This window comes from Colletotrichum destructivum, chromosome 4, assembly GCF_034447905.1.
Source record: "Colletotrichum destructivum chromosome 4, complete sequence".
Classification (NCBI taxonomy): domain Eukaryota; kingdom Fungi; phylum Ascomycota; class Sordariomycetes; order Glomerellales; family Glomerellaceae; genus Colletotrichum; species Colletotrichum destructivum.
In genome coordinates, this window is record NC_085899.1 from 2,458,918 (window position 1) to 2,483,150 (window position 24,233).

At 57.0% G+C, this 24,233-nt stretch overlaps 10 protein-coding genes across 10 annotated transcripts; 5 read left to right on the top strand and 5 right to left on the bottom strand.

The window, feature by feature from the left end:
• Positions 1-327: 327 nt before the first annotated feature.
• CDEST_06637 (Putative nucleoporin protein Ndc1-Nup) lies at positions 328-2,752 on the bottom strand. Its single transcript, XM_062922796.1, has 3 exons — positions 2,507-2,752; positions 1,622-2,445; positions 328-1,561 (listed from the first exon to the last, which is right to left on the bottom strand). Exons 1-3 carry the CDS (start codon positions 2,643-2,645, stop codon positions 623-625), a joined length of 1,902 nt encoding a protein of 633 aa, XP_062778847.1. The 5' UTR covers positions 2,646-2,752; the 3' UTR covers positions 328-622.
• A 189-nt stretch (positions 2,753-2,941) lies between these two features.
• CDEST_06638 (Putative target SNARE coiled-coil domain, syntaxin domain, syntaxin/epimorphin) lies at positions 2,942-5,497 on the top strand. Its single transcript, XM_062922797.1, has 2 exons — positions 2,942-3,402; positions 3,455-5,497. The coding sequence occupies exons 1-2, from the start codon at positions 3,118-3,120 to the stop codon at positions 3,983-3,985; spliced, it is 816 nt and encodes a 271-aa protein (XP_062778848.1). The 5' UTR covers positions 2,942-3,117; the 3' UTR covers positions 3,986-5,497.
• On the bottom strand, positions 4,139-5,396 carry CDEST_06639 (Putative membrane insertase YidC/ALB3/OXA1/COX18). Its single transcript, XM_062922798.1, has one exon. The coding sequence runs from the start codon at positions 5,238-5,240 to the stop codon at positions 4,140-4,142; it is 1,101 nt and encodes a 366-aa protein (XP_062778849.1). The 5' UTR covers positions 5,241-5,396; the 3' UTR covers position 4,139.
• Positions 5,498-5,760: 263 nt separating the features above from the next.
• Positions 5,761-7,936, top strand: CDEST_06640 (Putative glycosyl transferase, family 1, ALG11 mannosyltransferase). Its single transcript, XM_062922799.1, has 4 exons — positions 5,761-6,359; positions 6,413-6,548; positions 6,606-7,593; positions 7,652-7,936. The coding sequence occupies exons 1-4, from the start codon at positions 6,001-6,003 to the stop codon at positions 7,825-7,827; spliced, it is 1,659 nt and encodes a 552-aa protein (XP_062778850.1). The 5' UTR covers positions 5,761-6,000; the 3' UTR covers positions 7,828-7,936.
• CDEST_06641 (Putative gamma-glutamyltranspeptidase, nucleophile aminohydrolase) lies at positions 7,926-10,444 on the bottom strand. The gene is made up of 7 exons (XM_062922800.1): positions 10,120-10,444; positions 9,860-10,044; positions 9,495-9,758; positions 9,271-9,430; positions 9,163-9,211; positions 8,510-9,103; positions 7,926-8,438 (listed from the first exon to the last, which is right to left on the bottom strand). The coding sequence occupies exons 1-7, from the start codon at positions 10,121-10,123 to the stop codon at positions 7,976-7,978; spliced, it is 1,719 nt and encodes a 572-aa protein (XP_062778851.1). The 5' UTR covers positions 10,124-10,444; the 3' UTR covers positions 7,926-7,975.
• Positions 10,445-10,727: 283 nt separating this feature from the next.
• Positions 10,728-12,997, top strand: CDEST_06642 (Putative (Uracil-5)-methyltransferase family, nucleic acid-binding, RNA methyltransferase TrmA). The gene has a single exon (XM_062922801.1). It carries the CDS (start codon positions 10,981-10,983, stop codon positions 12,994-12,996), a length of 2,016 nt encoding a protein of 671 aa, XP_062778852.1. The 5' UTR covers positions 10,728-10,980; the 3' UTR covers position 12,997.
• A 308-nt stretch (positions 12,998-13,305) lies between these two features.
• Positions 13,306-15,497, bottom strand: CDEST_06643 (Putative armadillo-like helical, UNC-45/Cro1/She4, central domain-containing protein; the record flags this gene model as incomplete). The annotated part of the gene is made up of 2 exons (XM_062922802.1): positions 13,306-14,676; positions 14,751-15,497. The coding sequence occupies 2 exons, from the start codon at positions 15,495-15,497 to the stop codon at positions 13,306-13,308; spliced, it is 2,118 nt and encodes a 705-aa protein (XP_062778853.1).
• A 1,095-nt stretch (positions 15,498-16,592) lies between these two features.
• Positions 16,593-18,336, top strand: CDEST_06644 (Putative TFIIH subunit Tfb4/GTF2H3, von Willebrand factor A-like domain superfamily). The gene has a single exon (XM_062922803.1). The coding sequence runs from the start codon at positions 17,221-17,223 to the stop codon at positions 18,316-18,318; it is 1,098 nt and encodes a 365-aa protein (XP_062778854.1). The 5' UTR covers positions 16,593-17,220; the 3' UTR covers positions 18,319-18,336.
• Position 18,337: 1 nt separating this feature from the next.
• CDEST_06645 (Putative peptidase T2, asparaginase 2, nucleophile aminohydrolase) lies at positions 18,338-21,811 on the bottom strand. The gene is made up of 3 exons (XM_062922804.1): positions 20,687-21,811; positions 20,440-20,639; positions 18,338-20,385 (listed from the first exon to the last, which is right to left on the bottom strand). Exons 1-3 carry the CDS (start codon positions 20,938-20,940, stop codon positions 19,079-19,081), a joined length of 1,761 nt encoding a protein of 586 aa, XP_062778855.1. The 5' UTR covers positions 20,941-21,811; the 3' UTR covers positions 18,338-19,078.
• Positions 21,812-22,031: 220 nt separating this feature from the next.
• CDEST_06646 (Putative Actin family, ATPase, nucleotide binding domain-containing protein) lies at positions 22,032-24,006 on the top strand. Its single transcript, XM_062922805.1, has 7 exons — positions 22,032-22,227; positions 22,310-22,332; positions 22,395-22,622; positions 22,682-22,728; positions 22,784-22,870; positions 22,929-23,762; positions 23,816-24,006. Exons 1-7 carry the CDS (start codon positions 22,193-22,195, stop codon positions 23,879-23,881), a joined length of 1,320 nt encoding a protein of 439 aa, XP_062778856.1. The 5' UTR covers positions 22,032-22,192; the 3' UTR covers positions 23,882-24,006.
• Positions 24,007-24,233: the final 227 nt, after the last annotated feature.

The window sequence follows — 24,233 nt, forward strand, 5'->3', positions numbered from 1 at the left end:
TGGTTGGGGGGCACTGGTTTTGTTCTGTTTCGCTGAATGGGCTTGGCGGCAGGACCAATCTGGACTTGCACAAAGCTCAGGTGGGGGTGGGCGACGGCATTCCCTCCCATGCCGACCCCTGTAGCTTCCACGCTTTCCATGGTCTAACACAGAATTCGGCTTAGCGGCGCAAGCGGGTGAGCGGCAACGGGCACTAACTTTTCGAATTCCAGGCGCCCGCGCCCAAAGACAAGAGCTCCCTACAATGGGATGGAATGGTAGAGGAGCAGCCCTCGGCATGAAAGATCTTTTTTTACCTGCCGCGTTGGCTTGGGGAAGCATGAGCCTGTGACTAGCGTCCATTGTCTTACACGTGCAGTGGTGCCCAATCGCCGGCATCCAATCGTCTCAAGTCATTCCTCTTTGCCGGCTGGCCCAGACGGACGAGGCTTGCACACCTCAGTTACATGTGACAGTTAAACTTGCGGTCACGGATCGTCTGATGCAACCAGAACCACCGCTGTACTGACATTTATTTTAGATGATACATGTCGTTATGCCGTTATGCATGTGCCGTTTTTCCCACCGAACGCCCTCACAATTCGTGATAGTACTGCGCTACCACATATGAAACAACTCGCTTCTAGCGTGTCTGCTGCATCTCGGGAAGTCGAGTTCTGTCCTCTCTTGGGAGATCTTGTAGGGCTGCGGCCTCCTTCGCCAGTCTTATATCCGTACGAGTCAACCTCAAGTCGCTGCTGTACGGTTCAAACTCCGCAATCACCTGGCCTAGACCCGTCTTCAAGCTTGTAATCAAAGCATCCACCTCTGGCGTGGCTCTGTCCTGTTCGACATCGGTCCAATGGATAGGAAACTTGGCCTTGAAAGCCTCGATCTTGCTGATGACAGTGGTGAAAGTCCGGACGATGGCGGGAATGTCCTTATGGACCCTGCCAAACGGATCCTCCACAAGACTGTTGACAGCCAGCAGGCTAAGGACGTCGGTCGCGTTGACATACTGACTCAGCTCCGAATACGGCGTTCCGAGAACAACGGCGGTAAGGCGGTTTCGGAACTGCTGACGGAACATCCAACCGACGTACTCGTTACTGATAACCTTCAGAGCCCACGTCTGGAGTTGGCTCTTCAGTTGAGGGGAAGACAATGCCTCCTGCTGCTCCTTGCTCAAAACCTTGTCACGGGCTCCTCGGAGCGTCTTCTTCGCGATGGGGCTCAGCTGTGACACCGGCGAGTTGCCGGGATGGCGTCCAACCTGGGTGAGAGCCTTCTCCACCTCGCCACGCATCGTTCTGTTTACTGTCTTGCTCTGGAAGATCGGGTCCTCCTTCAAAGGCGCCGATGACCGAGCCCGCACTTCCTCAGGCTGGACAGGAGCGGCTGGCACGACCGCAGGCTTTCCGTATTCATCGATCCTGCTCTCGATTGTCTTGATGACACTGATGCAGTGAACGAAGATATGTGACCAGGTGGATCCATCTTTCCTATCGATGTCCTGGAAGATGGCCTTGCGTCTGCCTTCGTCATTACGAGCGATATACGCCAGTTCCCAGAGGGCAAAGCACTGCGTTCGTTAGCTTGAGCATGGCAGACGACACAAGAGCTTCCAACGGAAGGCACTCACCCGAATTTGGTCTTTCTTGCTCTTGAGTCCGTTGAGAAGACTGCCATTCGGATCCTTGGATTCGCTCGTGAGAGGCTTGCCATTCTTAAGTGGGGGCTTGACCATGAAAGTCGAAAAAGCATGGTTCGCCGTCTTCCAGACAATGTTGATCAAAAGCCCAGCCATGACGCAGCGGAAAATCAGTGGCAAGTCCCAGGGCTGGGTGGGCGGTAGCATGTTTGATTTGGGAATGTTGTAGAAAGGCCGCAAGAAAAACAAGGCCCATCCCCAGACGAATGATCGCAAAACCGTCATATGAACTATAGCGGCGATGGGGGCGACGCTGAGGCACCGTACCCCAGACTGAATAAGAATAGCAGGCACTTCGCCCAAGACCTTATTCAGCGAAGCATCTCCCGAGGCCTTGACGTCACTTCCTTCGGGTCTCGACACGTTAATGATGAGCCGGTCGCTGTCGTGGTAGAAGTGGAAGAACGCCTGGGCCACGGCACTGACAGCCATATAGGTGAAGAAGCCCAACGTTCTCTCGTTCACCCTGGTGCGGTTGCCCCCACTGTAGTACGTGACCCATCCCAAGTTTGCGCTGTCCGGTAGGGACCACAGGTAGACATGGCTGAACAGCGCGCTCGAAAAGCTGTAGAAGAGAAATGCCTCGAGGGTATGTATGCTGAAGAAGTACTTCGTGAACGCGTGGAAGGTCGAGTTGGAGGCGCGGGCACCGACGTGGTACTGCGCAATACGCAAGACCAGAATCGACAGGCCGCAAGTGAAGAGGAATAATGTTCGGAAGCCGGCGGGGCCAATGGGAAACCAAGACCAGAAATCTGAAGGCATCATGTCAGTTGAAGAGCTTCGCGGACTTGCATCGCGCGGACAACTACGCACAAGAGGTCCAGCCGGAGAGCAAGACGGCTTGCAAATAAGATAGACCTAGAAGAATGGTCGCTGTGGAAGAAAATCGCCTTTGCAGCGCAGGCTGCAGAAAGTCCTTATAAGGAGCCCTTCTGACTGTTGCCGGTGCCATGCTGAAGTTGCATGGTCATCGAGACCGGATGTTTGGGGCGAGGTTGGCGAGGCTGCACTTGGACTTTGTGCCGTGGCCGGGTTAGATAGAAGTAAATAATGTAAAAATCTCCAGTGCAACAACAACCGCAGCTCCGGATCGAGCTTGCCTGAGCACTAACCTTGTCGGGACCCGCCTTGGGAGAAGGACTGAGCCACAAGCATCACGTGCTGATAAGACAACCAGGCACCACAATTATGAACGCGAAATGATTGGTTGGAAGGAGGCATCTTACGTAGTGTTCCAGCCACATCCAACGACGACATACCGATTCCTGGCGGCCATTACGAGTCTATGTACCACCTGCCCTTCCCCAGACATCTCATCCCACCTTGTTGTTGCTGGCCCAAGTTGATTCACCATCGAAACGACACGTCGCCATTCTTTTGATACCCCTTTTCTCGCAATACGTTTTGCGCTTGCTATTGCCACAATGTCTTATGATCAGCTATCATCCCTCGAGGCCGGCCGATCAGGCCGCCAGGGCAACTACACCGACGACCCTGAGTTCAAGCAACTCCAGTCTCAGTTGACCAACAAAATCTTTAACCTGCGGCGCAACATCCAGCAGCTCACTACGGACGTCAACATTCTCGGAACGAAGCGCGACACCCCCCGTGTTAGGGAACGAGTCCACGACCACCTCGAGAAGACCCGGGACCTGTGCAAGGAGATTGGAGATGGAGTCAAGAAGCTCCAGACCTGGGACGACTTGACGGTTCGTGCCACATACATGCGCAGCGCGTGATTGGTTGCTAATTTTGCGTTAGAAACAACAAAAGTACGATCAGTCCAGAATATCAACCGACTTCCAGAACGTTCTCCAAGAGTTCCAGGACATTCAGAGGAAGGCGCTCGAGAAACAGCGGGCATCCGTCACGGCTGCGCGCGCGGTATCGGAGGGCGAGGGGGCCGACGCATCGGCCGGAAACGACGGTCGGCTCGAGCTACAGCAACAGCAGCAGCAGCAGGAGGTCAGCCGCCTAGCATCACAAGATGAAGTGGATTTCCAGGAAGCGCTCATCGTCGAGCGCGAAGAGGAGATCCGGAACATTGAGCAGGGCGTTGGCGACCTGAACGTACTGTTTAGACAGGTAGCGCAAATTGTGACGGAACAAGGGGAGCAACTTACATCGATTGCGGACAACGTAGAAGACGTGCGCGACGACACTCGCGGCGCGCAGGTCGAGCTCCGACAGGCGGCCAGACACCAGAAAGCAGCACGCAACAAGGGGTGCTGCCTGATGCTGATTCTGGCCGTCATCCTCACCATCATCATTTTAGCAATCGTGTTGGATTAGCATTGCATAGTGTATTGGGTCTTGTGTTTGTTTTGATTGGTATTGCTACATTGGCGTTTGGGTGGCGTGTCGCTGTTAATGTACATTTTCTCTACAGCCAAGGAATCTGATTCCGCAAATCTATTTTGTGCCCCGTCCACGTGGGTGTGCACGTCTATACTTGGTTTGTTTTGGACTCTATGAGGAAGCGCTCTGTCTTCCGGCAGGGTTTGATGGTGTCAGGCCTAGGAAACACCCTGTCTACCACTCTGGAGGAGACCTGACCGAAGACCATGGACGAGATCCAGTAAACAAACAAGCCTGCGGGCAAGTTGCTACAGAGTGTGGGCACAATTAGCGCCGACACGAGCAGAGCCCTTTGAAGGCGAATTCTCCATTTCAGGCCGGAAGTCATGTATGCCTGGAAGTCTCCGAAATCGAAAACAAGCTTTCTCATTTCCTCTTGTTTCGGGAAAACAGTATAGCCCATGGTCAACATCAGCATCCCAGGTAGGAGCATTGTGGTATCGGCCACCGTGAGATCGGTGAACCATAGCATGCCGCCATTTGCCATACCGGCCTCCACAGTCGAGCTGAGAGACTGGAGGCCGTCTGAAACGGCTTCGGCAGGCGACGACAGAGCCGCTGACGCCTGCTCCGAGACAGAAGCAGCTGCGTCCGTGGCGGGCACGGTGGTCTTCTGGCGGTTGGGCGACAGCAAGGACAGCCAGCCGCCATGGGCACCACAGAGCCGCCTCAGGGTTTCAGACATGAGGAACCAGAAGGGTATTCCAAGCACCGGGGCCCAGGCCTTCCAGTCCTGGCATCCCCGATCCTTGAGGATCCTTTTCCGAGTCCGGGCCATTTGCAGAGTTTCCTTCAAGCGATTGCTGGAACGAAGTTGAAACCTCCAGGCGTTGAGCATGGGTACGATTTCGGTCTGTTTATTGATGATATGCTTGGCGATCATCTGAAGTGGTGTTCTGACAATGGCGACGGCAAAGGCTGCGAAAATGATTGTGGTGCCCCAATGTCCAGTAGGGTGGAGGGAGTTTAGCCAGATGAGAGCATTTCCGGTCGCGTGGATGCTGCTCTCGACGTAGGCGCCCATTGCTAGATTTCTAACACCTCTCGGCCTCTGGGATACCACCGGCGCCATCGAGCTCAGAGTAGGGCGGAGAGAGGCAGAGCGTGAGAGCGAGCTTGCTGCTGAGAAGCCCAGAGGTTGGCGCAAGCCGGGCGCGAAAGCGCAACGCGCCGCTCTGAGGGAAGCCATGATCAATTGACCATACGCTCTTCAGAGGGCCGTTGGGTTTAAAACAAGTTGCCTGGTCCTGTCGATGTAGAGTATGAGCTTCCGTTGAATCCGGGGTTTGGAGACTAGGCCAGGTAAGTCGGGAGTTGATGTTGGACTCGGGCGTTGAACAAGAACGAGATGAATCGGTCGATGAATTCATGTTTGACTCTCTCTCAGTGGTCAATGGCAAGCTGCAATAGTGGGTTATTGCACGGGCCATCCAGCACAAGGTCAACTCTTACTGCTGCGCCGAGCGGTGACCCAAGGTGGGAGAGGGCTAATTACGGTCTTACAGAGCCTCCCGTCATCGGCCAGCGCATCCCCACCGCTCCCATCAGCGCGCGTCACCAGTCAGCCCAGCACAACTTGGTCCAGCTCGCCGGGCCGGAAAAGACCCTTGTGGGGCCCACTGTCCACTGCCGCAGAAAGGGCGTGCGTAGGTAGGTACTATACTAATACCATGGTACCTTCGCTGCAGCTTCCCCCGCCCCGTTTTCAAGCTTGCTGTATCCGTACAACCTGGCCAGTTTCCCGTCCCATCCATAGCACCTACACCTCATCCCACCTACAACGACGTCAACGGGCAATGCTGAAGCTGGACCAGACCGCCGTCCTCTTCGGCCTCGACCGCACTCTCTTTTTCTCCTTTTGAACAACACCACGGTCGCTGTGAAGCAAACGATAAATAGAACACTTAGACCTATCGACCCCACGATTCCCTCGATCCCTCGATCCCCCGATGCCCGAAACCTGCTCAGCGCCGTCTGGGCAGAAGCCCTTCTCCTTCGGCATCGATCCCTGGACCCTCGCCTATGTCGTTGTGCCGGCCATAGCCTTAGCCCCGATAGCAGCCTTTATTATGTTCCCCCTCATTATGAAAGGACTCGGGTCCCTCTTGGGATTATACCTGCGGAAGAAAACAGAGGGAAGGAGAGCTCAGCTCTTGGAGCTCATGAACGCAGAGCAGCAGTCCTTCAAGCAAGCATCCAAGAAGGGTGCGGCCAGCAGCAAGAAAAATGTGCAGGCACAAGCTTCAGGAAGCTCTGAGAAGAATGACGCAGGCTGGGCCGGAGTCGTTGGCTTCTTCCATCCTTTCTGGTGCGTCCATTGTGAACGTCGACAAGAGGCAGTCAGTCGCTAACAGCCCAAAGCAATGCCGGTGGGGGTGGAGAGCGAGTCCTCTGGGCTGCAATCAAAACCACCCAGGAGCGCTATCCAAACGCACTCTGCGTTGTCTATACTGGCGATCATGAAGTAAACAAGCAGGCCATGCTTGCGCGCGTCAAGGTTTGCACCCCTTAAGCGCACAACCCCTCATTTACACATGCTCACGGAATGTCTCAGACGCGGTTCAACATCGACCTGCACCCCCCTTCTGTCAACTTTCTCTACCTGAGCACGCGACACCTTGTCCTGGCCTCAACATGGCCTCACTTTACACTTCTTGGACAGTCGCTTGGATCTGTGATTTTGGCTTGGGATGCCTTTCAGCTCCTGGTCCCAGACATTTTTATTGACACAATGGGCTATGCCTTCTCACTGGGTCTGTCCAAGCTTCTCTTCCGGAGAGTCCCTACTTGTGCCTATGTGCACTATCCCACGATCTCAACCGACATGTTGGAGTCGCTTGACCCCAAGTCCACAACCGGAACGCAGGGCGTCAATGCTGGCAAGGGCGTCGGTATCCGCGGCAAGGTCAAGAAGTTTTACTGGAAGATGTTTGCGGCCCTTTACTCTCGGGTTGGATCCACCGTGGATGTGGTCATGACGAACTCGACCTGGACCCAGGGCCATGTTCAGAGACTCTGGGGCCCTTACCGTCAGGCTAAGGCTAGAAACTACCCCATCGCCGTCAACTACCCGCCTTGCGCCGTCGAGGAGCTTGAAGAGGCCGTAGAGGTCTCCGAGGCCAGCGAGAAGAAGCGCGAGAAGGCACTGGTCTACATCGCTCAGTTCCGCCCGGAAAAAAACCACACTCTCATCATCCAGTCTTTCGCCGAGTTCCTCAATACCAAGTCCGAGGCCGCAAAGGATGCGAAGCTTGTTCTCATTGGTAGCGTCAGGGACGATCACGACTCGAAGAGGGTGTATACGTTGCGCCTTTTGGTTAACGAACTCGGCATTAAGGACAGAGTCGAGTTCCATCTGGACGCTTCGTGGCCTGAGATCCTCGACTGGCTGCAGAGAGCCTCGGTGGGTGTCAACGGCATGTGGAACGAGCACTTTGGCATTGGCGTGGTCGAGTACCAGGCTGCCGGCCTGATCTCCGTCGTCCACGATAGCGGGGGTCCCAAGCTCGACATCGTCATCAAGATCGACGGTGAGCCGACGGGTGAGTAACTTAATAATGAACAACAACTTTGCAAAGTTACGTACTAACCTGGGCGCAGGTTTCCACGCCACAAACGTCAAGGAGTTCGCCGAGGGCTACGAAAAGGCTCTTTCCATCAAGGATGCGCTCCCCGTCCGTCTGCGGGCGCGCCAGTCGGCTAAACGATTCACCGAGAGTGAATTCGACCAAAAGTGGATTGCCCAGATGGAGAGGCTGGTAGCCCTGACGGCCTAGTAGTATCTGTTGCTCTTGCTTGTATTTCTATATGTACCTTACTTTATAGACTCGAGGATACCCCTTTCCTTCAGATAACCTCAACAAACATGGACCATGTTTCATAGATTCTCGTCGTCCCTGCGTGAAGTCGTGCTGTTTGGTGGTTTCAAACCGTGAACGCGCCACTGTTCTTCTGCCGCGGCTCGCTCGCCGCTTCAAACACGCCGCCGTCGAAGATGATGCCCTGCACGGCACTACGGCCCTCGGGTACCCACGTGACGTCGTGGCCCTTCTCAATCATGCTGGCGACGGTGTCGTTATCGAAGGCGTATTCGAAGGTGACGGTGTTGGGCATGAGCTGGTCGTGCAGGCGCGGTTCGCGGAGCGCCTGCTTCATCGTTCGACCGTGCTCAAGGACGTGCCAGGCGACCTGGGCGGTGGAGCTGATGATGCGCGAGCCGCCTGCGGCGCCGACGGTGGCGTAGAGGGTGCCGTCCGGGTGCTCGACGATGACGGGAGTGATGGAGGAGAGGGGCCGCTTGTTGGCGCGGACGAAGTTGGCGGGGGACGGCTCGAAGCCGAAGGCGTTTCGGACGCCGGGGATGGAGAAGTCGTTCATCTCGTTGTTGCTAATTTTTTTTTGTTAGTGGGAGCGGTTCTTCATACCGCTAAAGGGGGGGGGGGGGGTGGGGGTACGAACAGGATCACGCCGGACAGGGGGTCCATGATCTGGGCGCCAAATAGGAGGTTCACGGTCGTGGTAAGAGACGTGGCCATGCCCGACTTGTCCGCCGTCACGATGTGAGAGGTGCCGAACCCTTCGCTCGCGTACATGCCGTGGGGGTCATACCAGTCGACCGGTTGCGTCTGGTTGTCCAGGATCCTGTGGCGGATATCCTTGGCGGTGGCCTCGTCGATGAGGGTGTCCTCGAAGGGGCCGATGCCGTCGACGAAGTCCGGGTCGCCGAGGAGGGACCTCGCGCCGTAGGCGAAGCGCAGGGCCTCGTCGAAGCGGTGGACGCCGAGGTGGGTGTCGGCGCTCTCGGAGGGGTCGAACTGCTCCATGATCTTGAGGGTGTTGAGGCACACGGCGCCGCTGGCGGGGGAGCCGACGGAGACGAGACGGTGGCCGCGGTAGGAGATGGATAAGGAGGGCCGCGTGACGACCTTGTAAGACGACAGGTCGTCGAGGGTGAGAGAGCCGTTTGTGGCTCGGACGGTGGCGATTATGGATTCGGCGATGGGGCCAGAGTAGAACGCGTCGGGGCCTTCCTCCGCGATCTTGGCAAGGGTGCTGGTATGGCTGTTAGCTGTGGTGTCTAGAGATGGAGGGGTTGTTTTGGATATGCTTACGCCCCGTATCGTTTGCGGTAGATTGTGTCACCAAGTTGAAGAAGTGTACCTATAGGTTGTCAGTTGGACGAGTCCACCACCAGTGACTGGGACAGACCGAAGACTGACCGTTCGGGGCAAACTCCTCGGCCCAGACGGGGTCCTCGACGAGGAAGTTGTACTGTCCGTTGATGGCGTTGGCCATGTATCGCACCAAGTCTTCAGAGACTCTAAAGCCCGTTGTCGCCAGTTGCGCGGCCAGAGTGACTACGGCCTTCCAAGGCAAGACCTGGGGAATCACTTTAGCCTCTCGGTTCCGTCCCGACTGATTCCATGGTGACCGGATCACTCACGCCGTACTTCTTGTGGATGTATTCCAACCCACGGACCTCGCTCGGCACGCCGACGGCCAGGCCGCCGTAGACGCTGCCCTCGATGTTGCCCTTGTACATGTCCTGGAACGCCGCGGCCGGCGCCGACTCCCTAAAATCGACGGACTCGTAGTTCCCATCGGCGTCTCTAACCACCACGAAGCCGCCGCCGCCGATGCCCGAGTGGTACATGCCCACGGTGCCGACACAGAAGGTCGTACCCACAAGCGCGTCAACGGCGTTTCCCTGATCGCAGGTTAGTTTACACGTGGAATATTACACGTTGCTCCCGGGCGTTCCTGAGGCATTCGACTCATCAAAAGTGAGTTTTGAGGGGGAAGACATACGCCGCGCGCAATCAGGTCACGGCCTATCTTGCTGCATTCCACGGCCTCACTCGCGACGGCGCCCGAGCTGCCGGCGTGCGGGTTGAAGACGAACTGCGGCACCGTCGCGGCCGAGGTTGAGCGGAGCTCGGCCAGCAATAGCAGGGAGGCAGAGCAGCGCCATATCGAGTGGGAGGATGACGGTTCTAGTCACGGTCAGTAAACTGTTTACGTATTCATCAAAGAAATGTACTGATGGCATTTTCATGGGACGAACTCACTCATCTTGAGCGGCCCAGAAGCGGAAGGACGGGCTTGTCTGTGAACCCCAACTCCGGACGATAGTTCCGAGAGTCAACGGCCGAAACTCCGATAAGAGATAACAACCCCAAAAAAAGGAGAGTGACGTGAGATACCTAACTCTGGATGTCGTCACGCAAGTGCTGTCTCTCTCTTTCTCTTATCTGAAGGACAGCGTTCCTATCCCTGGGTACTCACTCTAAGCAAGCACGACGCAGGACACAAGGCAAGTAAAACTGAGGGGGCTTCCTTTAAGGAGTAAGCTCGTTCCGTAGTCGGGGGGACATGACTTATTTCTACTGGATCCTCCCCCCTCCACCCCCATCGATTGCGACAGACCGAGTCTCTATTACACTACGGGCACAACTCACAGGGACCACCCCCCAGATCCGGCAGGCACTGATAAGCGACTTGGGTAGGTACTTAAAAAACCGGGGGCTGCCGGAGTGGAGTCTGGAGGTGCGCGCATGATGGCGGTCATGCTCAATCGCGGCCCCACACCGCGTGGCCCAGCGTGCCAGGGACACCAATCAGCAGCCGGCGAATTGGGTAATTCTCAGCACCTACCAACCTTCACAGCTGGGCCCGTTAACTTTTTTTTCCTTTCACAGGCCGCAAGTTTGAAGTCACAAGCTTCATTATCCTCCCTGTTCTGACGGCGAGTCGGTGATACTTTTTCTTCTTTCTCTCGCGAGGTCCTTGTTATATCGGGTCTCGATTACACACAGGTGCGAGTTTAGCTTTGACCGAGTCACACCGTCGGCAATTGGCGTCTTACCCAAACCGTACCCAATTTCAAGGAAGAGAAGACATCCCTTTTTTTTTTTTTGCCCGGACATCTGATGAGTTGGTCACTGCGGCTTCTCCCGAGACTCACTTCATCTTATTCCTCACTTCGTCCGGCGGTGATCACACTCATCGGCCCCGGCCGCGCTTACTACGCCTCGGCCGCACCCCTTCACCCACTCATACGCAAGATCAGAATGTCGTCAAATACAGACACGCCGCAGCCGGCCCAGGCACCTCAACAAGGCCAGGGTCACGTTCAGGGGTTGGAGCAGAAGAAATGGCAGAGCAACAACGGAGGCAGGCCCAACGGCAACAAGCGCGGGTTCCAGGGCCAAGGCCAAGGCGGGCGCGGCAAGGACAAGCAGCGCAAGTCGAAGCGTGAGAGGAACATCACCGAAGGGTCGTCGGAGGAAGTCTTGGCGGCCGATGTGCAAGCGCTCATCGCGTCCCGCAAAGAGTCTCTACCAGAGCCGGCTGCGGCTGCGGGAGCGGCAGATGCCGGCACCGGCACGGGCACGGAGGTGAAGGAAGGCGACGCCGAGGCCGAGGCCGAGACCGCGGCCGAGACCCAGACCCAAACCCAAACCCAACCCCCGTCACAACCCGCCCTCCCGGCCCCCTTCACCGAGATCGAGGTCGAGGTCCTCGCCCTCTCCTCGACGGGCGACGGCCTCGCCGTGCACGCAGGCTCCCCGCCTACGCAGATCTACGTCGTCCCCTTCGTGGCCCCCGGCGACATCGCAAAGGTCAAGGTCATCCGCCACTTCCCCGCCGAGTCCTACTCCATGGCCGACTACCTCTCCGTCGTCACCCCGGGCCCGCTGCGCGACGACACCCGCGTCAACTGCAAATACTTCACCCAGTGCTCAGGCTGCCAGTTCCAGATGCTCAGCTACGACACCCAGCTCGCCCACAAGCGTACCATTGTCGAGAAGGCCTTCCGCAACTTCTCCAACCTCGACCCGTCCCTCGTCCCGGACGTCGCCGAGACCATCGGCAGCCCGCTGCAGTACGGCTACCGCACCAAGCTCACACCGCACTTTGACGGGCCCCCGGGCCACCACAAGAGGAACAAGCCGCGCCAGGCCCTCGACCGCGTCCCCGACATCGGCTTCAATGTCAAGGGCCGCCGCGCCGTCCTCGACATCGAGGACTGCCCCATCGGCACCGACGCCGTCCGTCTCGGCATGAAGCGTGAGCGCGCCCGCATCGCCCGCGACTACGGCACCTACACCAAGGGCGCCACCATTCTCCTCCGCGAGAGCACGAAGCGCTACCCGAAGAAGGTTATCGGCGGCGGCGACGGCAACGCCGCTGCGACGACGGCGGAAGGACAACCGGAGACAGAACCGGAGCAGCAGCAGCCCCCAGCCGAGACGCCCTCGGACGCGATCCGCATCGACACCGACACCCACACGGACATCAAGACGTGCATCTCGGAGCCGGGCGCCATGAGCACCGAGTACATCGGCCGCTACCTCTTCACCAACCCGGCCAACTCCTTCTTCCAGAACAACAACTCCATCCTACCCACCTTCACGGGCTACATCCGCGACCGCGTCATGCCGCCCGCCGGCCCCAACCGCGACCGCATCAAGTACCTCATCGACGCCTACTCGGGCTCGGGCCTCTTCACAATCACCCTCGCCTCCCTCTTCCGCGGCAGCACGGGCATCGACATCGCCAAGGACTCCATCGAGTGCGCTCGCAAGAACGCCCGCCTCAACGACCTCCCCGAGTCCCAGTGCAACTTCATGGCCGCCGACGCGCCCCAGCTCTTCGCTCATGTCACCTACCCGGCCGACGAGACCGTCGTCGTCATCGACCCGCCCCGCAAGGGCTGCGACAACGACTTCCTCAGCCAGCTGCTGCGCTACGGGCCCAGGCGCGTCGTCTACGTCAGCTGCAACGTCCACACCCAGGCCCGCGACGTCGGCGTCCTGGTGCGCGGCGACGGCGGCGACGGCACGAGGTACGACATTGAGAGCCTCGTCGGCTTCGACTTCTTCCCGCAGACGGGTCACGTCGAGGGCGTCGCCGTGTTGAACAGGGTTGAAAAGGCGGCTTGAGAAATTGGAAAAAGAAGGGAAAGGGGGAACCCGGGGTTTTGAGAATTGGGACAGTAGATTTACCAGGGGGAAAAGTCTTGCCTATCGTGATACCAGCGTCGGTTTGTAATAATCCAAAAGCAGCAGCCATTAGGGAGCAAAAATTGCGGCATGAAACCTTGGTTTAAAGAACTTTTCTAGTCTTGCTCTCTTCTCTTTTTTTTCTTTTTTAGTTCTCTCTTCCATGATCTTTCCTGTCTGCATACTCTCAATGTATCAGACGCGTCTTGTACAGAAAAGGAGACCTGGGCACGTCTAAACGTCCGTCTTCTAACCTTCCAACGCCCGGTCGTCCTCGAGTAGAATCTTCAAAGCCTGCACCAGAACCTCGACCACCTCAGCCCGCCGGCTCTTCTTGGCCGCCTCCTTGAGAGCCTCAAGACCGCCCTCCTCGACGATCTTCTTCCGCGCGTTGGCCCCGGGCGCGCCTTCGGCAGCCACCATGTTGTAGACAATGAAGCCAGCGCGGTGCCGCAGGTCCTCGTTGTCGTCGGCGCACATGTCGAGTATGACCTTGACGCCCCGCTCGCGTTCCACAACGGCCTGCACAACGTTCTCGTGCCCCGTGAGGGCTGCCAACGCACCACCTGCCGCGCTGCGCGTTCCTTCGTCTTCAGCATCCGCCAAGGCGAGGAGGATGTGCAAACGGCCCTTGGCCTGGGGGCTACCGTCGGCGTACAGCGCCATGCCTTCGGCGGCCTGTACGAGGTTGCAGACGAGTTCGACCGCGGCCTTGGACACCCGGGCATTCGAGCTGAGAAGCTGATCCTCGATCTGCGGCCACGCCACCCGGACAATGGCCCGTCTGGTGTCGAGATCATCAGTGGATGCGAGGTTGGTGAGAGCCATGAGCGCCTCGAAGGTCGGGAGGAGGTCCCGGGTCTCGGCGGCCGGGTCTGGGGGAATGATGGAGATGAGAGGCCGGATCGCAGAGCTCTGCGGGTTGGAGCGGCTTCCGCCGAATACGAGGGACGGGTTGGTGCTGATGAGAATGCGCGCCAAAGCTTGTGCGGCCGTGCGACGACCTGCAGCTTCCGACTCCGGCAGGGTCGCCCACGCCGCCAAGAGGAGCTTGACGGCGCCCTGCTGGGCAAGCTTTCCACGCAGCGACGTCGTAACTGAAAGGGAGTAAATGATAGCGACAGTGAGTGAGAGCGACGCGGGTGAGCCATTCTTGCTGTGCGTCACCAGGACCGGTGTGACGCCCGCTTCGAAGACGCGCTTGCATCGTTCTGTGACATGATCGTTGTCGTTGAGGGGATCGGGTCCGGCGGACTTACCAGCGGCGGCGGCGTAGGCCTTGAGCTGGTTCATCTTCTTTTCCTCCTCGGTCAGACTGGGCTGGTATCTAGTGAGGTTCACCAGAATACTGAGAGCTCCATAGGTCACAGGCGACTTGGGCGGAGCGTTGGCCAACGTCTTAACAAGCTTCTTCAAGAAGTCAGCGTTCCCTGCCAGCTTCTCCTTGATTACCGGCTGAATCGATGCGTAGGCCAGTCCCTCGATAGAGTGTTGGTGCCCATGGTCGTCTTCACTCAGGAGCATGGTGGTGAATCTCGTCGACAGCTCTTCGATGGTAGTGATTGCAGGTGAAATCTTCCCTCGCCCGTCCTCACTCTGCGCCGGTGCGGAGGGCACTGCCTTCGTTCTGAAGTCAGTCAGATCTACGATTGGACGGGTCCGTGTCCGGCTGTTGAAAGGTCTGAATACCATACCCTCAGTTTCGCTAGGATGACGGCCGCGAGGTTCTGGACTTGCTCCGAGTGTTTGCGCATGGTGATGGAGCCCTCCTTGGCCGAGTACTCGGGGTCCTGTTGCATTTCCTTGGCGATCTGGTCGGGGTCCTGGTCAACAACCTCTTCGAGCCACTCGGTGCAGTACTTGTTAACAGCGTCGCGGCACTGCGAATTCATGCAGGCGGCGTTGAGCATCTCCAGGCAGGCGGTCTCGACCTTGCGGCTCTTCCACTTCCTTCTCATCAAAGGCCCGAGGGAGCTCAAGAAGCCCTCGCTGAGAAATAGCTCTGCCGTGAGGTCGGGCACAACGGGGAAGGTGGCGGCAGCGACGCAGAACGCAACGATGTAGTCGTCATAGGTGCCCCTCTTGATCTTGTCGAAAAAGAAGCCAGAAAGCTTCTTGGCACCATCATCGCCGGCGGCCTTGAGGTAGGCGGAGGTGGCGATGACGGCGTGTGCGCGGACGATCTCGGGCTGTCTCATGTCGAGATATGTCAGGACGGTGTCGACGCAGTCACCGTCGATGAGTTTGCATATCGTGGGGGCGCCGGCCTTGGCCTGGATGAGCTGGGTGTCCTCATTGAGCAGCTTCGTGAGTTGGTCGAGGTCGCGAATTGTTTCGTCATCCTCTTGTCCACCCTCCATTAATCGCGCAAGCACGAGGAGAGTTTCATCCTCTCGTGAGGGCGCCGTCTTGGGAGCCGTCGCTTGAGTGACGGCGGCCATGGTTGCTGGTGGTGGTGCTGTGCCGTCCGAAAAAAGGGCGCCGGGTTATCGGTTGGTCGGTGATAATGTAGGGATACTCGGATGTACCGTGTGAGGTGCGTGGGTGAGTTGAGGGCAGAACAGACCGACCTAGGACGGAAGGGAAAAGTCTAGAACAAAACAGGGTGGGACGGTGATATAAGTAGGTACCTTGGGCTGGTTGATTAGGGCGGCGGCGGCGGCGGCGGCGGCGACAACAACGACGGACTGTGTGATGGGATGCGCTGGTCACAAGGTCCGGCGACGACAAGAGGCGTGGAGGAGGTTGAGGAAGGGGAGGTAGAGGGTCGATTGCTGAGATAAGAAATGACAAGAGACAATCCCTTTCGAGGTTTCACAAGTGAGACTCGTCACTGGTCAGAGAGCGACCAGCAGCGAGGTAGTAGGCAGCAGGTAGTAGGTAGATAGGTAGGTAGGTAGCAAACCCGTTCGGTACGTACCCAAGGGACTGAGGTCAGAGTGCTTGCTTGGTTCCTCAGTTCTGTTCAACGGTGGTAGCGAACCGCCGTCGCACTTGATCTCGCTGGAACGGCAGAGAAGACAGGCCCCGACTTTTCCCCATCACGTCTCTTTTTTTAGGTACCACGGGTGCCCCTCGTTGGACCCCATTTGCAGCAAACCATCGCCAACCACCCGATGCACATGTCACTGGCGGGTTGCATCACACAACTCTCTCCTATCGATTGCAATGCACCCACCTCAAAGGGCAAGGCAAATGGGCCGACTCTCAACCATTGGAACCCAACAGTTACACCGCCCGTTGCGCATAACGGTCTTCCCCCTGCCTGCTGAGTCTAATTAGGTATTAGGTAGCAAGGCAAAGGCAGGTACATCCCGAATGGGGATCGACCAGGAAAGATGTGCTGCGAGTCTTGGAATTGGAAGGGGCGGGGCCAGAATGCTTGAATGCTCTTTGCTTTGCTGTGCCATGATGCCATAATGCCATGCTATCCCGGCTTACCTCATGAGCCCGCTCCGTTGCTCCGTTGGCTTCAAGTTACAGGTTAAGCCAGGTCTGGCGCTGCGACTATCGGTCCGTAATCCATTCATTAACGCGTCCTGTCCTCCCCCACGCCACACCAGACCGCGCATCATTATGCGGTGCGTGGCATGTCCTCCCACCCCTTGAACCCTTTTGCAAATCCCATACCCAGCCGAGAAAAGTGCTGGTCTCCTTCGGAGTCTCTTCCCCGTCGCATCCCACATCCCACCCCCCGGGCCCCGTGCCATCCAATAGCTTTGCCTTTTTTGCCATCCTGAGTCTGAAGCACGGACCAGCTCCTAGCTTGAGCATGGTTCCGGATTATTTCTAGACTTGGAAGCTTGTTGCATCACACCTCACCTCACACAAATCCCTACCCACCACCAAAAGGTCGCCTTGTCTTTTTTCCTTTTTTTTCCTCCTTCCGTTCCATTTTTGGTGGTTTTTGTTTTTATTTTTCGGACTGCGTCGAGAACTCCAACCCATTCACTACTCTGTCGGTCTTCGACGGGCGTAGGATTGGAAAAGTTCAGCCGAAGGAGGTCCCCCGAAAAGTCAACACGCGTCCACAGCATACAACAAACCGCAGATGCTCCGCTGGTGACATCTTCCCTGCAACCTGGCGCCCGCCCTCCGAGGCCCTAGCCGTCTCCCGCCTAATTCCCCTTATTCTCCTCCTCCTCTTCCGCTGCTGCCGCCACCATGAACGCCGTCGATGCTTCGGACCACTACGAGGTCTCCTCGCACGAAGCCACCCCTTCCCTCCTCTCCATCGTCATCGACACAAACCCGCGTGCCTGGGCCGCCCTGAACGATGTCCTCCCGCTCTCCAAGGCCATCGCCAACGTCCTCGTTTTCGTCAACGCGCACCTCGCCTTCAGCAATGCGAACCAGGTCGCCATCTTTGCCTCCCACAGCAACCGCGCCGTATGGCTCTATCCCGCCAAGCCCGAGCCCGCTACGGCCAACGGCGCCGCTGCCTCTGAGGACGTCGCCATGACCGGCGTCGACGCCTTCGCCCCGACCCCGAACCAGTCCTCCGCCAACAAATTCCCCCAGTTCGCCCAGATCGAGTCCGCCGTCATGTCCTCGATGCGCAAGCTCGTCGACGCCACCACCGAGGCCGACCTCGCCTGCACCACCACCCAACTCTCGGGCGCCCTTACCCTCGCCCTCGCCCACATCAACAAGACCTCCCTCTCCCTCAACGAGACCAACAAGGCTCCTGACGTCCCCCGCTCCACCTCCTCCGCCCTGAGCCGTCTCCGCGCCCGCATCTTTATCCTCTCCGTTTCCGACTCGGAGCCTGTCCAGTACATCTCCACCATGAACGCCGTCTTCGCCGCCGCCCACTCCCAGATCCCCATCGATACCCTCGCCCTCTCGGGCGACGCCACCTTCCTCCAGCAGGCGAGCTACATCACTGACGGCACCTTCATGCAGGCCGCCAGCCCCCGCGGCCTCTTGAGCTATCTTATGTTCGCCTACGCCGCCGACGCCGAGGCCCGCTCCTCCCTTATCCCCCCGACCCACCACACCGTCGACTTCCGCGCCGCCTGCTTCTGCCACGGTCGCGTCGTCGACACTGGCTTCGTCTGCAGCATTTGCCTCAGCATCTTCTGCGACGTCCCCGAAGGCTCCGAGTGCCTCACCTGCGGCACCAAGCTCTCTCTCGGCAGCTATGGCGCTAAGCCCGCCGTCGTCCCCCGCCGGAAGAAGAAGAAGAAGAGGACCGTCCTGGCAAACGGCCACATCCGGGAGGAGACGGGCAGCGCTGCGGGCACGCCGCGTCCGGGATAAGGCGTGCCTTTCTATCACCAAGGAGAAGATACAAGTCACGAGCTGACCCAATTCGCCGGACAACACCGTTCAGGAGGTGCTGCTGCCATACCGCAGAAGAAGGCATGATACCATGGCGGCATCGACATATGCCACATCTAGCTGCTCATTACAGCCCGCTTAACCTACGCAGAGGCTTACAGCGTAGTTATCATCGAGGTCCAGCTATATAGATGAGGCTGATTCGCCCATGCTCGACTAAGATATCTGCGAAACATTCCGAGCATAGAAGCAGGATCGTACGGATTGCATTCTGGGTTGGTTATTTTCATCCTGCTCGTCTACGGCTGAGCAAAGGGAGCCAGCCCTCTGGTCAGATCCGGGGACAAGCCTGACGTTTGGGAAGAGGCGCTATTTCGCCTCAAGTAGTACCACAAAGGTCTGGAGCTCCATTTTAGTCCCAGAGACAGACCAAAAACAATGGACCTCAAATCGTCCCGGTCACTGCATCTTGAAGCATTTGTGTCTTGTTTCTGTCTATCATGCCTGCGAAGTGACGCTCTAGGTGGAAGAGGTATGATGTGTATGAAAAAGGGGTATCACTACTGGATAACAGTATTAGGGGTCCCGAACCTCGCAGCCATTGCAGCCTCAGTCTCCGGGGGTCTACGTTGTGACGCGAATCAACGCATGCCCACCGCAACATGGCCCAGGATTGCCTACCTACCACTTCGTTGTTGGCCGCACCCATAAGTCGCTAACCACGCCAACGCCTTTGTTATCATGTTCCTTGATCGACCCGTATCCTTCGGGCGCCCCGAGTAACTTGAGCAGACTCGCCCAAGCGGGACATGACGCATACGGGCTCTCTGTCGGAACCACTCATGGAAGCCAGCGCGAACGAGTCAGTGTTGTGGGCGAAGTATAAATAATACCCAGCCCGCGTCTTCTTGACTGTCATCACGCCAATCGCCCCGATCGAGTTGCCATTCCTGACGCCGGGATGGCCCATGAAGTCGTTCGTGATGAAGGATTCCATAATGGCGTCCTCGTCCCACTCCTCAACATCTCTGCCGCCCGGTCCTCGGCGGGTATTGCCATAGATCCTTTCAGCACATCGTTGAGATGCCATAGTGGTGGCCATGTGCTCTCCCGTGCCACTGGTGACCGTTGCCACGCTGGTTTTGTCTGGGTCATCCGGGTCGCATGGCACGACAGCTGTGCCAATGCCCACCAGAGCAGCGGGACCTATGCGCCCCCGATGTTTCATTCCGATGCCACCGGAAGAGGAGCCCGCCGCGATGTGCCCCCTCTCATCAATCGCTATGGCTCCAACGGTGTCGGTGATGACATCTTCGTGCTCCAGCTCGGTTGCAGAAAATGGTCGCTTAAGTCCGCGAGTACTGCAGCCCTGGAGCTGTGCAATGGTGCTTGCCAACTTCGTTCCATCTGTCCACAGAGGGGATATGGTGCCATCACGATTTCCTTCATTTGCCAGCTGGCTGGAAGACGCCGTCAGGGGCCCTTCTTCTTGCAGTATGTGAGGTCGAGATCTGTTGGCAGAAGGCGCAGAAGCTCCAACGTGGCTCAAAGGAGAACGTTCTATTGTTTGCCGTGAGGGTGACGCCCAAGAGTGCGATGATCCATACGGAGGGCTCCCCTGGTATTGGCCCTGCATCTGTTCGAGTGCCGGAGAACCTCGCAGTGGTGAATCAGGCTGGCCTTCATTCCATGTACCGCTGAGAATAGCACTGACGTGGTCCCTCTGTTGGTTCTGGTACATTCGGGCGGGTGTTGGTATTGTCTCGTATTGCTGGCAGCTATCAGTCGCTTCTCCAGGTGCTTTGCGAGTCCCAGTCTGTTTCTGCTTCTCTTCGGCCCGTCTAAGATCTTCTTGCCATCGTAAAAACCGGTCACGCGCGTTTTTAGAGATTAGGTACTCGTTGGGAACACTTTGCATTCCGTTTTCCAAGGCGAAGTTTTTGGCGCCCTCACCAACGAGAATATTTGGCGGGACTCGTCGCAAGGACAGAGGCTGGCTGCTCTTGTCCAAGATCAACTTTGCGAGGCAGACCGGGTTTCTGATGTCTGATTGTCATGTTAGTCTTGGCCTTCCACTGCAGTCTCTGCACGTTCACTCACTTGGGACAGCTCCGCAAGCACCACTTCTACCAAGATGATCGACAATCGTTGCATCGCATTCGACGGTCCCATCCATTGAAAGATTGGATCCGTAACCGGCGTTGGTGATCTCCTTGTCTTCGAGGACGCGTAAAGCAGCTTCGACGGCCTCGGTAGCCGAGGCACCAGACTTCAGAAACTTCATTCCCATGGAAGCGGCACTAACTTGGTCAACAGAGAATCATCAGACTGAACAAGGTAAACTGACTCGCTACAAGCCTCAAGGTGAACTCGTTCGTTTTGGTGACTGTGAAAACCGGCACCCGCATGGATGAAGATGGCCCCGATGAATTTGCCCTTGTGCATTCGCTTCAACACGCGGTCGACTGTGCCATTAGCGCCCCCCATTGTCTTTGCATGATTTTGTAAGCTGGGAGCATGGATGGTCTCTAAACAAGGCAATGCAGAGCTTGCAACTGCAGAGGCCGGGTCGTGATGTGCCTCGGCAACCAAGTTTTCCATTCCACGTGTGGTCCAACCGAATAATGTCCCCCCCTCGAAAGAGATTTTTCGATTGTCTGCTTGGATTGAAGCAGGTGTATTTGGCCGCTTGGTCTTAGGAATAACGTGTCTGTGGTGGTTGTGGCTAGTACGGTATGGTCGATATTGGTTGTTGGGTACGATAATGCTGTAGATAGAGACTGGAAGGCTTCCAGGTGTAGCCTAATGGCCAGGGATAGTCAACGGTCTGACGATAAAGATCTGACTTGGAATGGATAGGACCGGTTGCCAGACAGACTCTGGAGAATAAAGATCCAGGGTCGAAAGAAAAGAGTCTCCGTAATGGTGGCAAGAGACAACCCGAAATAAGGAATGACAAGACGTGATGACTCTGAGAGGGTTGTCCTAAGACCTTTCGGCTACCACCCAAGAAGAGATCGCGACGGGGATGAGACTAGGAGAGGAGGAGAGAAAAGTGAGGATGAGGAGGCAACTTGAGCGGATTCCAGGAAAGAGATTGCAGGCAGCTTGACGTTTAAGGATGCCTCCGGAACGGTTGAGGAAGGCAATTGCCTTCTCTTAATCAGGAAGCAACAGCCAATGTGAGAAGCCGCAAAACTAAGTATGGTTCTTCCTCTTCTACGACCACTCATTCCTTGTCCCAGAAAGCCTCTGGAAACAAGAAGGTGCAAAACAAACGTCTTCCCACAGCAGGACTTCTGACTTAAACGGTTGGAACGAACACTAGGTACCGACCAAATATTTCCAGGTCAGCGGTTGGTATTCGTAAAGTTGGCGTATCATCGAACTCGATGATTCTGAATCAAGTACCTGCTCTTCATGAGTCTCTAGTAGCAGGTTTTTTGTAAAGAAAGGTCTCGAAAAGCTTAGGCCCTGGTATTGTAAACAATTTGAGTCTCGAACAAGATGCTGGGAAAACATCAAGGCGTCGATACAAAATAATTACGTAACATTAGCAGTGCGTACAGACAGTGTCAAATCAATGACACGGCCTTCCCTTCCTGGAGTGCTTGGTGGGGCATGTGGTGGGGCACCGACCTCTCCATGGCTGGAGAATCCACCGACTCTGATGCACAGCCGCAGGTTGGGAGCTTCCATCGGTGACAAGGCACACATTTCCGGCTACCTTCCCTCGGACGCACGTCGTAATCAACATCACGACACATCCGACACCTCGACGGTCCATCCCTCCACACATTGATGCTGCAACTGAGCTAGAGTCTCCCAGAGCGCATCAGAACCAACTTCCACGATGGCGAACCAAACGCCTGCCGTTGTCATGGACAAGTAAGCCAACAATGTCACCCTGCCCCGCACCCCCCGAGGCAGACGTCAGTGAGACCATCGCCAGCTAACGGGCCATCACCAGCGGCACGGGATTCTCGAAGCTCGGTATGCCAATTGCACACCTCCATCGTCCGTATTCCGAATAACAGCTCTGATTTTCGAACCAGGTTTCGCCGGCAACGACTCCCCGTCCTTCGTGTTCCCGACCGCCATCGCGACGAAAGGTGCTGCCGGAGGCAGTGGAGGAACGGGCTCCGGCCGTCCAGCTGTTGCGAACAAGCCTTCCTTCCTTACGGGCGGCGCAGGCCCCGGCGGCCACCTGAACTCGAAGCGAGGAACCGAGGACTTGGACTTCTTTATTGGCGATGAGGCCATTGCGGCCTCTGGAGGACCCGGTCAGTAGTTGGACGCGAACATCAGGGCACGGATGGCCAATCGCTGACGGATTCACCAGGCTACGGTCTTCACTATCCCATCCGCCACGGTCAAATAGAGAACTGGGTTAGAGGATATCACACGCGGGAAGCGTTGCTGGACTCGAACTAACATCATCCAGGACCACATGGAACGATTCTGGTCCAACTCCATCTTTAAGTACCTCCGCGTCGAGCCCGAAGACCACTTCTTCCTCCTCACAGAACCGGTACGACCCGGAGATCCGGAACCGATGGTCCCAGAGCCTTGAACTGACCTTGTACTAGCCCCTGAACCCTCCTGAGAACCGCGAGAACACGGCCGAGATCTTCTTCGAGTCGTTCAACTGCGCCGGTCTGTACATCGCCGTCCAGGCCGTGCTTGCCCTTGCCGCCTCGTGGACCTCGTCCAAGGTTCACGACCGGTCTCTGACCGGTACGGTCATCGACTCTGGTGACGGTGTTACCCACGTCATCCCTGTCGCCGAGGGCTACGTCATTGGATCCTCCATCAAGTCGATCCCCATCGCCGGCCGCGACCTGACCTACTTCGTGCAGTCCCTGCTGCGCGACAGAGGCGAGCCGGACTCGTCGCTTAAGACGGCCCAGGAGATCAAGGAGCAGCACTGCTACGTGTGCCCTGATATCGTCAAGGAGTTCTCCCGCTACGACCGCGATCCCACCCGCTTCATCAAGCACCCCGTGCTCCAGCCTGGTGGCCGTCAGGTCTCCGTCGATGTCGGATACGAACGCTTCCTCGCTCCCGAGATCTTCTTCAACCCCGAGATTTACAGCTCCGACTTCCTCACTCCTCTTCCCACTGTCGTCGACAACGTCATCCAGTCGTCGCCTATTGACGTGCGTCGCGGTCTCTACAAGAACATTGTCCTTTCTGGAGGCAGCACTCTGTACAAGGATTTTGGTCGTCGTTTGCAGAGAGATATCAAGCAGTTGGTTGACGCGCGCATCCGTGCCAGCGAGGTCCGTAGTGGCGGTGCCAAGTCCGGCGGCTTGGAGGTTCAGGTCATTACGCACAAGAGACAGAGACACGGTCCCTGGTTCGGTGGTAGCTTGTTGGGCCAGACGCCCGAGTTCCGCTCCTATTGCCACACCAAGGCTGAGGTAAGAGCGAACAGTGGAATCACGCACACGACTTTTGCTGACTCATTTGACAGTACGAGGAGTACGGTCCTAGCATTGTTAGACGGTTTGCGCTGCTGGGCGGCCCTGGCGGCTCATAAATTAGGGAGAATGCGTGAACTACAGGCCAATGTCGCTCCTCGGAAATCCACCACCATCACCATCACATCTACTTATTTACGAGAATTCAAAATCATGACCTTGATCAGTCATGTCTTTTTATGCGTTTGATATGCCCTTTCTCGGCCCCCACCCAGGCTGTCAAAAGAAATCGCGGTAGTGATGACTGTGCCTGCTAGTCTCACATGGCCCGAAGGTCTGCTCCAGTGACCCTCGCATGTTGCGTCTTGTAGACTTGATGGGATCTGGTTTGAGTGAAGTATCATGGCTGGCTGGGCTGGGAGTAGTAGCTATCGATTGAGTCTGCATCGGCAGATATACTCTGATCCATGT

Coding starts and splice junctions, on each gene's coding strand:
- CDEST_06637 (XM_062922796.1), bottom strand. CDS start 2,645: ATGGCACCGGCAACAGTCAGAAGGGCTCCTTATAAGGACTTTCTGCAG. Junction 2,446..2,506: donor GCTCTCCGGCTGGACCTCTT/GTGCGTAGTTGT, acceptor TGATGCCTTCAG/ATTTCTGGTCTTGGTTTCCC. Junction 1,562..1,621: donor GCAAGAAAGACCAAATTCGG/GTGAGTGCCTTC, acceptor TAACGAACGCAG/TGCTTTGCCCTCTGGGAACT.
- CDEST_06638 (XM_062922797.1), top strand. CDS start 3,118: ATGTCTTATGATCAGCTATCATCCCTCGAGGCCGGCCGATCAGGCCGC. Junction 3,403..3,454: donor AGACCTGGGACGACTTGACG/GTTCGTGCCACA, acceptor ATTTTGCGTTAG/AAACAACAAAAGTACGATCA.
- CDEST_06639 (XM_062922798.1), bottom strand. CDS start 5,240: ATGGCTTCCCTCAGAGCGGCGCGTTGCGCTTTCGCGCCCGGCTTGCGC.
- CDEST_06640 (XM_062922799.1), top strand. CDS start 6,001: ATGCCCGAAACCTGCTCAGCGCCGTCTGGGCAGAAGCCCTTCTCCTTC. Junction 6,549..6,605: donor CCATGCTTGCGCGCGTCAAG/GTTTGCACCCCT, acceptor GGAATGTCTCAG/ACGCGGTTCAACATCGACCT. Junction 7,594..7,651: donor GATCGACGGTGAGCCGACGG/GTGAGTAACTTA, acceptor ACCTGGGCGCAG/GTTTCCACGCCACAAACGTC.
- CDEST_06641 (XM_062922800.1), bottom strand. Junction 9,212..9,270: donor CGAGGAGTTTGCCCCGAACG/GTCAGTCTTCGG, acceptor GACAACCTATAG/GTACACTTCTTCAACTTGGT. Junction 8,439..8,509: donor CCCCTGTCCGGCGTGATCCT/GTTCGTACCCCC, acceptor AAAAAAAATTAG/CAACAACGAGATGAACGACT.
- CDEST_06642 (XM_062922801.1), top strand. CDS start 10,981: ATGAGTTGGTCACTGCGGCTTCTCCCGAGACTCACTTCATCTTATTCC.
- CDEST_06644 (XM_062922803.1), top strand. CDS start 17,221: ATGAACGCCGTCGATGCTTCGGACCACTACGAGGTCTCCTCGCACGAA.
- CDEST_06645 (XM_062922804.1), bottom strand. CDS start 20,940: ATGGAAAACTTGGTTGCCGAGGCACATCACGACCCGGCCTCTGCAGTT. Junction 20,640..20,686: donor CACCTTGAGGCTTGTAGCGA/GTCAGTTTACCT, acceptor TGACCAAGTTAG/TGCCGCTTCCATGGGAATGA. Junction 20,386..20,439: donor TGCTTGCGGAGCTGTCCCAA/GTGAGTGAACGT, acceptor CATGACAATCAG/ACATCAGAAACCCGGTCTGC.
- CDEST_06646 (XM_062922805.1), top strand. CDS start 22,193: ATGGCGAACCAAACGCCTGCCGTTGTCATGGACAA. Junction 22,333..22,394: donor CACGGGATTCTCGAAGCTCG/GTATGCCAATTG, acceptor TTTTCGAACCAG/GTTTCGCCGGCAACGACTCC. Junction 22,871..22,928: donor TCTTCCTCCTCACAGAACCG/GTACGACCCGGA, acceptor ACCTTGTACTAG/CCCCTGAACCCTCCTGAGAA.